This window comes from Dendrobium catenatum, unplaced genomic scaffold (assembly GCF_001605985.2).
Source record: "Dendrobium catenatum unplaced genomic scaffold, ASM160598v2 fragScaff_scaffold_913, whole genome shotgun sequence".
NCBI lineage: Eukaryota > Viridiplantae > Streptophyta > Magnoliopsida > Asparagales > Orchidaceae > Dendrobium > Dendrobium catenatum.
Genome location: NW_021319375.1, coordinates 462,123 through 474,888, shown reverse-complemented (window position 1 = coordinate 474,888; position 12,766 = coordinate 462,123). Strand labels below are relative to the sequence as shown.

The window sequence follows — 12,766 nt, the reverse complement described above, 5'->3', positions numbered from 1 at the left end:
GGGGTTGCAATGGAGATTGGAAGCTCATGGAAGAGGAATAAAGAAAATTTCCCGCTAGCTCTCTCTTCCTCTCTTCCCCCTCCCCCTCTCTCATCCAAGAAGATTCAACTTCCTCAAAAAAATTCATTCATACTGCTTATTAAAGTAGTTTTATAGCACACAAATTTTTAGTTCAAAAAAATTTTGAAATAAAAAGTTAATTTACAAAACTGTCGCAAACAAATCCTATATTGTGTGAGTAGAACAGGCGACGTTTGGTTGATCATCTTCATGACAAAGACAAAGCGATTGAAGTATTGAGATTTATAAAATCAAGTTAAATTGATGAAGTATAAGCCAATTAAATATTGATTTTCATGAAGAAGAAATAAGTGAAGGGAAAAATCTATCTATCAACTATATGTTATGTCGGCATTCTTAATGGAGTTCTTAAAGCAAATATTTATGTGTAGCTACTATAAGATTTTTAGGTAGAATGAGATAAAATCAAACCTTTAATTATGACAAGTCAAATTCTAATATTTTTGATACTTGTGATAAGGAGATGGAAACGCAGAAGTAAGTTTTTGAAATATTCTTAATATACTTTGATTATACTATATATATACATATAAAAAAAACTAAACTTTTTTTTTTCTTAATTCTAAGAAGAAGAGGAACAATCAGTTTCCTCTGTAAATTGGGGTCATGAAATTATGCATGATGCCAATAAAGAAGGGAATTCAGAAATATCATTCTTTAAATTTGCTCAGGTAGTGAGTGCTACAAACAACTTTTCAGATATTAACAAGCTTGGAGAAGGTGGTTTTGGACCTGTTTATAAGGTAACATCTTTATAAACTTTTTCAATGCTATGTGAAACTCTTCAGTGCATTGTGATATTGATATGTAATGTGCAAATGCTCTTATATTTGATATAATTTTAGGGAAAATTACTAGAGGGACAAAATGTAGCGATCAAAAGGCTGTCTACAAGATCAGGGCAAGGATTCGAGGAGTTCAAGAATGAAATTTTATTAATTGCTAAACTTCAACATAGGAATTTAGTAAGGTTATTAGGATGTTGTATTCATGGCGAAGAGAAGATGCTGATATATGAGTTCATGCCTAATAAGAGTTTGGATGTCTTTCTTTTCGGTAAGTTCACATCAAGTTATGAAGGAATAAATCATAAATCTTGTCTAGAAATCAAAATATATAATTCTCGTATTGTTTTACTGGAAATGCTAATTATGTTCTATTTTCTTCAGATGTTGAACAGGGAGTGAAATTAGATTGGACAAAACGTTTCCAAATAATTGAAGGAATAGCTCAGGGGCTTATTTATCTTCATAAGCACTCTAGATTAAGAGTCATTCATCGAGATTTAAAGGCAAGCAACATTCTCTTGGATGCTGATATGAATCCTAAAATCTCAGATTTTGGCTTGGCAAGAATTTTTGATGCTAATGAAAGCCAAGCAAAGACTCGAAGGATTGTTGGCACCTAGTAAGTTTATGAATACTTATCCCTCTGTTTTTAAAACAAATTTTGATTTGGTCTCATTTGGTTGCTTGTAAGTGGAACATACATTTAAAACATGTTTTTTTTTTTTTCACTGTATCAAAACCAAAATCAACATCTTTAATATATTTTTTAACTCCACGTTAGAGGTGTCAATATTTGACACGACACGAAAATCTGACTTGAATCCGATTAAAAAATTTTGGGTTAGATCCGACCTGATTTCAGAACGATCGGGTTCGGGTTGACCCGTCGGAGTTTCGGGTCAAAATGACCTGACCGCGCGCGTGCTCGAGCATGCCCGCCGGCTCTCGCGTCAGTGCCCGCCCACCGTCTGTCGTCCGCCGTCGCCGTCCTCAGGTTAACTGTGTCGGGTCAAGTCAACCCAGTAACATGACGGGTCCGTCCGGATCCGGATTTTTGACCTGTTTACATAACCAAGTCCGGTTAGAGCCATCCCGTTTGAACCGATCAGTTTCGGGTTATACCTGAACTCGACCCGAAACCCGGGTGTCAAAATAGGACTTCAATTGAATGCTTTGGATGGTAATTAGTTTTATTTTACCACATATTTAGTGGCTATATGTCTCCAGAATACGCTTATGAGGGTCTATTCTCTGTTAAGTCGGATGCATTCAGCTTCGGAGTTCTGCTTCTTGAGATAGTAAGTGGGAAAAGAAGTGCTGGTTTTCGTCAAATTGGTTCTTGGTACAATCTTCTTGCGTATGTGAGTGAATATCTTTTCTCTTTCCTTTTTCTTCTTCTTTTGAGCAATTATCTTGAAATCTAAAAGAGATTATGAAAATTAAAATAATGTTGCTTAATTTAGGCTTGGGATTTATGGAAAGAAGGAACTTGGATGGACTTTGTGGATCCTGCATTAGATAACAAATTTCGACATGATGAGGTGGCAAGATGCATCTACGTGGCGCTTCTGTGTGTACAAGAGAGCCCAGACGATCGCCCTAATATGACTGATACTGTCACCATGCTTAGCAATGTAAGTTTACACTTCAACCCCGTTAAGCAACCTGCATTTTTTACAAAGAAAAATGCTTCAGAATCTGAATGGCCATTAAACTTAATTGTAAATGCTTCCAATGACCTTTCTGTTTCAACTATCACAGGCCGCTAAGACAAAGTAACCTATTTGCTTTGTTAATTCTGTAGTTTAGATCAAAAATATGACAAAGCCTTCAGAGTCAGAGATAGTTGAAATCATTATATTGAGTACAGCTTATGTAATTATAATTGATACATTTTACATGGCCATAACTTCTTTGTTTGTCTATCTCTAAGCCATGCATAGTGACCATCCACCCCCAAATAGAATGGGACTTCCATGTTTTGAAAGCAATTAACACAACCAAAGCTCCCATCCCATTAATTTCTTACAACATTTACACATTAGAGAACTTTCATAAACAATGCATAAAAATCTAAAATAAAAAAGTATAATATTTGAAATTAAGTAAAAACAAAGGAAATGTGCTAGCTTGAATAGAGCCTTTTGATCCAGTCTATCTCAAAAATTACGATGACTAGCTCATTTTCATTGAGCGAGCTCCAAGTTTATTAGTCAAAAAGGAGTTGTAGAAAAACTGTAAATGTTTATTAACTCTACAAGACATTGAAACAAAGCCCTAATACACACAATTTAAATAAATTTTTTCTACATATGCATTTTATTCTCAACGGTTCAATCACGAAAGAGTGAAACAAAAGCTTCATTTGGGACAACTTTCTTGTTATTTTCTAGTGCAAAAAATTCTAGTTCAAAATTTTTTATACAAAAAATCTGCTTTAAAAAGCAGCAAAAAAACTATCCCAAATGAAACCAAAATTTCATGGCACACTTACGAGCATCTCTTTTGATGTCACAAAAATATTATAAAATCAACATCAATCTACCATCAACCAAAAAAATTGGCTAACATCATTGCTTAATTATTTTTAGATTAAATAATATGTATTAAGAAGAATAAAAAATATCTTTAAGAAAATTATATGTTTGATGTATGAAATAAACAGTATCCATATTAACATCTGTCACTAATTTATTTATATAATTTTATTAATCTAATATCTAAGAAAATTAATATAATTTAAATTTCAGTTTGAACGATTTTATAAAAGTAAATCCTACCCAATGACCAAAATCCATAGAATGTCATTAATAGCCTAATTGAGATTTTTTGAATTGATCTAAAGAACGCTGTCCCTTCATTATTTATGTCAATAAAGGCAAAGAGGAGGCCTTCGTAAAGAGATCAGCTTTGCAACTTTGGCATATGACTAGCTGCCAAAAAAAGGCGGTGTATGGGGAGTAGATCTCAGTATGGGTTAGATTCTCTGCAGTCATGGCCAGGGTGGAAAAGAGGAAAAATTATTGCGTCCTCCCACCTGACGTACCGTCAAAAAACTCGGTTTTTGCTCGGTATTGCTAAGTATTATTTGATAATAACGAGGAATATCATCATGTGAAGACCAATACCGAGTTATACCGAGCTATACCTAGCAATACAAAAACATATCGAGTTTTTTCTAGGAAAAACTAGGTATTTTTTGTATTGCTCGGTATAGCTCTGTATAACTCGGTATTGGTCTTCACATGATGATATTCCTCATGATTGTTTGGTATTGCTCGGTATTTGTTTGGTATTTCTCGTTTTTAGTGCGATTTTAGCTCTGGGAGGACGCATCTCTACGTCAGGTGGGAGGACGCAATAATTTTTCGGAAAAGAGGGATGGAGAGTAGGGGAAATTATTGGGTCAAGTCATCGGAGGTGTTCGGAGCCCAATAAAAATGCGCCACATCACCTCTTACTCGGTACTGCTCAGTACCGAGGTCAGTGCTGCTCTAATACTCAGTACTTCACAGTACCGAGCTCAATACTGCTCAGTACTGTGAATACCGAACGTAGCTGTGTCCGGTGACCTTACCCAATAATTTCCCGAGAAGTAGAGAACCAAACACCGAAGAACGGTAAGTGAGCCCTTTTAAAGCAATCCCTTTTATAACATTAATTTTATCTAAATATTAATAAGAACGAGAAATATATTATAAATAAAGTCAGGCTACGTTTGTAATAGCTTTCTCATTGCTTTCTAAAATAGCTTTTTAGTACAAAAAATTCTAATTCAAGAAATCTTTTTAACTAAAACATTATTTTAGAAAGCATTAAGAAAACTGTCCCAAACAAACCCTTAGTCATTCCACCAATGACTTGAAATAAAGTCCGATCCTTACTTTCTGCTCACTTGATTTGAACTGATTTACGATCTTCAAGCTGAGCTCTCAACCCTAATTATAGTTGAAAAGAACTCTTTGGATAATTAAAGTGTTAGCAAAACCCGAAAAATACCAAGAAAATCATCCTTCGAACCTTCGTGTTCTACTTCTCCATGTCCCCTACTAAAAAAATTTACATCAGACAACACACCAACCAAAGGGCTCTCACAGGCCCCATATTCAAGATCCACATGAACACAAGGAGAAGCAATAGGGCTGGCGACAAGATTGGCCAAACGATTAGTATCTTCCCTAAACTATTTATGAGATCTTACAATAGCAAACTTATGTTTGACTGCTTGAGTAAAGTTTGAATTAGGTATGACTTCAATTTGACTCGACTCGTTTGCAGTCTTGTTCTCAAATAATTAGACGCTTTAAAGAAATTTAGAGAATCAGTTGGTGTGTTATTGGATCGAATTATTGACTTAATCAGTCACTTGAAAAGAAAAAAAAATTGTTAACTACAAATGCAATAATGAAATAATATCACGATGGTGTTTTTTCAAAAAATTGTTGATGATAAATTTACAAGGAGAAATATTTAAAATTGCGAGCTCAAAATCTTTTCATTTGTTAATGGTAAATCTGTTAATAAATTGTAATGATGTTTTCATTTGGATGATTTTTAATGAAGTTTTTATTACTTCTTAAAACAAATTTTTATTATAAAAATTTTAATTTTTATACTAGGAAGCCGGTTTAAGAAGCAGTAAGAAAGTTGTCCCAAACAAAACCTTAATCTTCTCATTTTAATTTAACTCTTGTAAAGCAAGAATCAAGAGCAGTAATGCAGGATAGAGAATTTGTGCATTAAAGATTAGTTTTCCTTTTTTTATCTCATCAAATTAATGAGTTCAAATTATAGCTATTGGTGCAATGACAATAAAATTTTTCTTCCAGATGAGAGCTGTTGCTTCGACTTCCACTTCCACTTCTTCCAGATAAGAAGTTAGCATGTCCCAAAAAATAAATAAATCCATAAACAAAACTAATGTGAAAGTTGATGAAAGTGCAAAAAGAAATAAAATTCGTAGATTAAAGATGACTGATCATTAAAATTTATTTTGTTTTTGCAATCTCAAAAACATAAAATCAAAATTAAATAATAATTCAATAATTGTTTCATTTAGAATAATCAATAAGAAATTAAAATGAACTATTTAGATTTCAGAAAGAAGAAAATATTTATATATAAAGGGATCACCAAGTCATACATAAATAAAATGAGAAATTTACATACATACCACTATATTATTGTTATTTTACATATCTAATTCCTCAAATACTAATATTACATTTATACCACTCAAATACTTAATTTACCTCATTTTTACCACTCATACTTGACGACGTCTTTCTTCCCGCCGAATACCCCCCATTCGCACGCAACTTGTCGTGAGAGCTGTGTCAGTGTGTTTTAACTCAGGAAGAAACCTTGTCGCCAACTCCTTCGTGCGGACGTCTGCTTGCAAATTGCCGCGAACTTCTTCGCGAGACTCCGGCAGGTAACGATGCTATTTAAAGTATTTTCTGTAGGGAGAAAGCTCTCACTTATTGTGAATGTATTTTATGGTTTTAAAAATCTGCACTAATTTCATATAATTTGGGAAGAAAGCTCTAGCCCTTATTATGAATATTTTTTATGCTTTTTAAAAATCTGCACTAATTTCATATTAGTTTGGAAAGAATGCTCTTGCCCTTATTGTGAATGTATTTTCTGCTTTTAAAAATCTGCACTAATTTCATATTTAGACAATAAGTATAGCAGTTTAACCAACTTAAGCCAACATTTAAATCACAACTTTACATTCCAACAAAAGAGTGAATACCAAATTTTTGTTCATTCCACAAAAAAATTGAAAATTCATCATCTCTTTTCATACAACATAAGTAGAAAATACATAATTTCTTCAAGCAACATTACATTTTCGTTCGCATTCCACAGAAACACTTAAGGTACTACATAACGCTACGAAACATGACATAAAGATAGTTAAGATACAACATAGCTAGCCAAAATAAACTCGAATTGTAATGTCGATAAATATTATCACTATAAAAACTTTCATCGTAAGGAGAATCAAGTCAAGCTTCTCAGCAGTCCTTCGGTCAGATGCCTTAAATTCATAATGTGTGACATAAGATAGCTCTTCTTGCTCATCCACCCATTTAAAGAAATTGCAATCATCCTCACTTTGATTATATTATAAATGCAGCTATAAAACTGCCTTCCACTGTTAGGTCCTCAGTGGCAAGTATACAAGACACATTTGAGATGACAATGGCAGTAAACATAGGTATGTTGCAGCCTAATTTTTGCGACGGATGAATTCGAAGAACTCATTAAAAGTTGTAGAAAATAAACTCGGATTGTAATGTCGATAAAAACCATCACTACAAAAACTTTCATAGTAAGCAGAATCAAGTCAAGTTTCTCAGCATTCCTTCGATCAGATGCCTTAAATTCATAATGTGTGACATAAGATAGCTCTTCTTGCTCATTCACCCATTTAAAGAAACTACAATTATCTTCACTTTGATTATATTATAAATGCATCTATAAAACTGCCTTCCACTGTTAGGTCCCCGGTGGCAAGTATACAAGACACATTTGAGATGACAATGGCAGTAAACATAGGTATGTTGCGGCCTAATTTTGGCGACGGATGAATTCGAATAACTCATTAAAAGTTGTAGAAAATCTGAGAAAAAAAACACGACATTAGAGTTCGACATGCAACAGAAATCACCTAGAGGAAAATTATAAAGCATAACAAAACCATCAACTCAAGTAAATTTTTTAAATAAACTTAGAAGTCAGAAGAAAACTATTCATCAGATTAAAACCAAACTATGAATATCATTTAAGTGGCTCAAAACAATGGAAATGACCAAACAATAAGATGAAGAAATGAAAACTTGATCTTTTTTTGCAAGTAAAGAGCAATTCCTTCACATGGAGGGTTTAAGCAACAGAGAGTATACACTACATGAATGAAAAGCCGTGAATGCAAAGAACACAAAAAAAATTTGCCAGCAGACAATGATACCAGCCACCGCTTAAAGAGCAAAATCCAACTCAAGCAAACATATTCCAGAAGCATAGGAACAACATAAATAGATAGAATCTGAAGTGAAGATAAGCTTTCCAAGGAGGAAGGCAGATACTGTAAGGATTTGAGCCCTCCAAAATACCTGCTGAGAAAGAGAAGACCTAACTTTCAGAAACCACTTCTCCGACTCATTTGAAAAGGAAACAATCACACAGTACGGTTCACAAGGTTTCAAGGACATAAAAACTTTGTCATGCGCTTACCTTTGTATGTATGTAAGCAGCTGCTACCGTAAAATGTGTGCAAGTGTTATTTAGGCCTTAAAACTTTACTGAATATGGATACTCGGAATGTGAGCAATCTTGTGCCGATCGGAGCCTCCATCCTCTCCATAGCGCTCCTTTAACTCTGGATGACATCTCTCAATTTCTAGACGTTTCAAAGAGGGAGGAAGGTTCGGTAATTCCCGAAGCATAGGAACGTTCCCAATATATAGAACATGAAGTGAAGATGAGCTTTCCAAGACGGAAGGGAGAGAATCTAAGGACGCGAGACGCTTAAAGTCCAGAACAGAAAGAGAAGAGCTAACTTTCAGAAACCACTGCTCCGCCTCATTTGGAAAGGAAACCACCTCATCATTATCCTCAATCCTCAGACTTTTTAAGGAGGCGATACTTCTCAATGGCTCCATTAGCAACATCGACGGATCATTTATACTGAGATTGCTGAGCATGAGATGGCAATTATTAGTGGTATCCACTTCTCGATATCTTCCGAGAGAGATCACATTGGGGCACTTTGTAATTTTCAAGTCTCTTAGTGCTGCAAGTCTTACTATTTCATCAGCCAGAGGAAGAGATGTAATGTTTGGACAGTGCTGGACCCATAATGTTTCAAGGGGAATAGGATTTGAATTGCTACAAAAATTCAAAGTCTTCCACGCCGTAGATCGTATCTGCAAGCTTTTGAGCTTAGAAGGCAAAGAAGGCAACTCTTTCAACTTCGGGCAGTTTTCTAGCTTCAGTTTAATTAAGCAAGGAAACAAACATCCATCTTCAGCAGCTACTCCTGCCTCAAACCAATCCTCTAATGCTTCTAATCCGTCAATATGCAACTCCTCTAGCGATGGAAAGGCAAGGTATTTATCATTCCCATTAAATTTACTTTCGAACCATTTTACTTTCGGCATGTTCCGAAGTTCCAGTGACTTGAGGAAGGGAAGTTGCCCAAAAGGTGGAAGAGATTCACACTCCAAGAAATCTGACAATTCGATTTTCTCTAGATTGTCGAGCACGTTCATCCATATTGCAGACCTTACACCCATGTATCCGTTTATGCTCAGATTCCTTAGACATGTTGGTGGTTGAAGGTTGTCGAGCACATTCTCATCTAAATTGATGTTCCTCGAATCAGTGTTTCTCCAACATAAGGTTAGATCTGTGAGCCTTGTCTTGGCACGTAATTTGGCACTACAAGCCTCCTCTGCATTCTTAACATTTTCAAGGCAATTGATTCTTAATTCGCAAAGATCATTCATATTCTCCAGCTCTTTAATTCTATACCCACTCACATCTCTAAGATCAATATTCAATTCTTGAAGAAACTTTAGCTTCCCAATCCCACATATCAATGAAATATAATACTGGGGCAACATCAAGTAACGCAAGTTAGAAAGATTATTTATGTCACGAGGTAAAAAATCAACTTTACATTGGTTTATTTCCACTTGGGTTTTTTTTTCCACTATGTTACTCTTTAAGTATTTCAAGTGATAGAGAGTACTTAGAGATCTTGGCAGCATAGTAAACTTCTTATTGAAAAAGCTCAAATATCGAAGATGTATCAAATTCCCAATCTCTTCAGGTATCATTTCCAAGGCTGGAACAAATACGTGTAATAAGCGTAGGCTTCTCGATTCTTTGAAAATTTCAATAAGTGCACTAGAAATATCCTGATTTAAAGCTTTTAGCATCAAGAAAAGAGAATGCAAATATTTAACCTGCCCAATCTTTTTTATGAAGTCTAGATTTGTAGTTTTAACAAACAAGTGTCGAAGTGTCTTAGGAATTATAGAAGGCAACTTTGTACCATCCTCAACTCTTAAACATTCATGCATGGAAATTGATTGTGCCAATGCATGTATTAAATCATGCATCTTGTAGTAGCATCCTCCAAAACATTCAAACTTATCAAAGAAAGATTTTTTAACCAATTCATCAAAATAGCTTCCTCCAATATCCTCTATAGTCCATTCTTGATCATGAGGTTGCTGAATGAAACCCAATGCAATCCACATTTGGACTAAATCATCTTTATCAAACCTATAATCTTGTTGAAATATAGAACAAAATGCGAAACAATTTTGTAGATGTTTTGGGAGGAACGTATAGCTCAATCTTAAAATGAGAAAGATGTCATCTTGACCTGATTTTGGACTTATAAAATCACTATTTAAAACTTTTTTCCAATGTCTTTCTTCCAAGCTAGAATTCAAAACACCACCGATAACCTTTGCGGCTAATTAATGGAGATCCTGAAAGCTTTTTAACAATCTCTCCAGCAATGGCTTTTAATTTGTCTGATATGAGACGGTCGTACCCGTACTTGTTTTGACGGAGGTTGGATTGGATAATGTCGAGGACGACATTTTTTTTTAAGTTGGGGAGATTGTAATATCAGTTTTTGCTCCAGGTTCGTCCGGGACGAAGTTGGATCGTCCGGGACGATCGGTACAGGTTGTGCAGAAAATCAGTTTTGGCTGTATGGTTCGTCTGGACGAAATCAGGATCGTCTGGACGAAAATTCTCCCGTGAACCCTTCGCCAGGGACGATATGTCATTTTTCGTCTGGACGGAATTCCTCTCTTCATGGATCGTCCGGTACGAAGCTCGATCGTCCAGGACGATCAGTCTGGATATATATAGCAATGAGATATTTTGAAGAGAGAGAAAAAGCTGAGGAGAGAGAAAAACGAAGGAAAAAGTGGAAAAGTTGATTTTCGGACGACGCGGAGCCGTTTTCGCCCGAAGTGGCTGTTGAGGAAATTGTTGTGCTCGAGGTAAGGCACATTCCGCCTTTCTCAATTTTCAGAACCGTCGTGTTTGGCGGTATATTCTGTCCGGATTTCGTTTTCGTTAATGATTTTTGTCCGTATCTGTTGATTGACTCAGTTTTTACCGCGTAACTTTTTGGATATCGTTGCCGTGCCGGGTGTGCACGTTTTGACTATATTTTGAAGATTTTCGTCCGGGTATTTTTGATTCGACTGTGTTTTTAGTCGACCAGATTTTTCTGTGAAATTGGAATTTATCTGTGCAGTAGAATAAATGTTCTGAAATGTTGATATCTGTATTCTGTGCGAATTCGGTAAATTTTCTTTGCAGGAATTTTTGTGTAAATTCCGTATACTGCCGTTGTGCTGCCCGATTTTTTTTGGGTAATTTCTGAATTGTCCGTATTTCTTCTGAATTGAAATGCTATGTGTATAAGCTATAAAAAGGGAGTTATAAGGGGCCTGAATCCTATGAGATTCAGTTAGTGAAACGGGAAATCTGCAATGAGATCAAATCTGATGTCTGTTCTGTTCCGGATCCGATGAATTCTGTTTTGGTGCTATAAGCACATCTGTTTTGGTGCCGTGAGCACAAAGGGAGACATAAGGGGCCTGGATCCTATGAGATTCAGTCAGTGTCTGGGAAGGGAGGCATAAGGGGCCGGAATCCATAGAGATTCCGTCAGTGTCAGGGCATTTAGCTATATGTATCTGTACTATTTTCTGTATCTGTTCTGTTCTGTACGAAATTGTGATTATGATATGATATGATCCGTACGATTCTGATTTCTGATTCTGACTCTGTTGATTTGTTCTGTTCTGATACGATCTGTACGACTCTGATGTGATTTGATATCTGTCCGTAAGTTTTGATTTCCGATTCTGTTCCGATTTCTGATCTGATTTCTGTCCGATGAATTTGGTTCTGTTTTCTGAGAATTTAGATTGGTGGTTTGTTGCTTTGCTGAGCTGTTGAGCTCACCATTGCTTTCTGGTGGTTTTCAGGTTCTGGGAAGGGCAAGGAAGTTCAGGACTAGATTTCAGAGTCTGATCAGATTAGGTACTTTTGTACTTTTGATTTTTGTACAGTCATGGCTTTTCTGTTCTGTCTTTCTTTCTGTTGAAAGCCATGTACTGTTCTGTAGATGATTATTTTGAGGAAATGAAAAGATATATGTTTTGTTCTGCTGCATTTGATGTTTTTAGTAGCTCTGTTGTTCTGTGTGCTTCTGTTGAGTTAATCATTTGGAAGATTCAGTTTCGAACCAAATTCCAAAGCTAGATCCTGGTTAGCTATCCTCGTCGCGGCCCGGTGCGAACGGGATCCGTCTCGTCTCGGGTCGGGTCGTGACAATTGCAGTCCTTCCAAAATGTCACAACAAAGCTGCTTCCAATTTGGCGGAGCAATTTACTGATATGCTAACTAAGGTGCGGCTACAACTGCAACAATCCAATAGCAAATACAAGGAGCAAGCTGATACTCACCGCAGGGAGAAAATCTACAAACCAGGTGATTTGGTTCTTGTGCGTCTGCGACGAGAGCGACTACCCAGTGGATCTTATTCTAAGCTCAGCCGCAAAAAGTTCGGGCCGTTTGCTGTAACCCACAAGATCAACAATAACGCTTATGTTGATGATTTACCGGCTGAATTCAACACTTCTCACACATTCAATGTAGCAGACATATTTCCTTACTATCCACCAGAGGGGGCAGACGGAGACACCACCGTTACAGGCAAAAACATTTTCACACCAGAGGAGAATGATGCGGAGCATCTTAAGGAAGCTGGACCGCGGAACAATTAGTCTCCTGGGACGTTCTGGCTGGGTCGTTTGTTAGTGGAAACGAACTCCTTATTCCCT

General features: G+C 36.1%; 2 protein-coding genes across 2 annotated transcripts in view; one reads left to right on the top strand and one right to left on the bottom strand.

Annotated features, from left to right (window-relative positions):
- LOC110109632 (receptor-like serine/threonine-protein kinase SD1-8) overlaps positions 1 to 2,727 on the top strand; it is a 31,263-nt gene extending 28,536 nt beyond the window's left edge. Inside the window, exons 3-7 of the mRNA XM_028697319.1 lie at positions 649 to 824; positions 927 to 1,137; positions 1,251 to 1,488; positions 2,080 to 2,230; positions 2,333 to 2,727. Coding sequence (XP_028553152.1) covers positions 649 to 824; positions 927 to 1,137; positions 1,251 to 1,488; positions 2,080 to 2,230; positions 2,333 to 2,638 — 1,082 coding nt within the window. The 3' untranslated portion in view covers positions 2,639 to 2,727. The remainder of the gene's footprint in view (positions 1 to 648; positions 825 to 926; positions 1,138 to 1,250; positions 1,489 to 2,079; positions 2,231 to 2,332) is intronic.
- Positions 2,728 to 8,289: 5,562 nt separating this feature from the next.
- On the bottom strand, positions 8,290 to 9,551 carry LOC110109629 (disease resistance protein RGA2-like). Its single transcript, XM_028697338.1, has 2 exons — positions 8,441 to 9,551; positions 8,290 to 8,391 (listed from the first exon to the last, which is right to left on the bottom strand). The coding sequence occupies exons 1-2, from the start codon at positions 9,503 to 9,505 to the stop codon at positions 8,290 to 8,292; spliced, it is 1,167 nt and encodes a 388-aa protein (XP_028553171.1). The 5' UTR covers positions 9,506 to 9,551.
- Positions 9,552 to 12,766: the final 3,215 nt, after the last annotated feature.

Bases quoted from the DNA above. Each gene is read 5' to 3' on its own strand.
- LOC110109629 (XM_028697338.1), bottom strand. From the start codon at position 9,505: ATGTTGCCCCAGTATTATATTTCATTGATATGTGGGATTGGGAAGCTA. The intron at 8,392-8,440 runs GTTAGCTCTTCT...TCGCGTCCTTAG, and splicing joins CGGAGCAGTGGTTTCTGAAA to ATTCTCTCCCTTCCGTCTTG.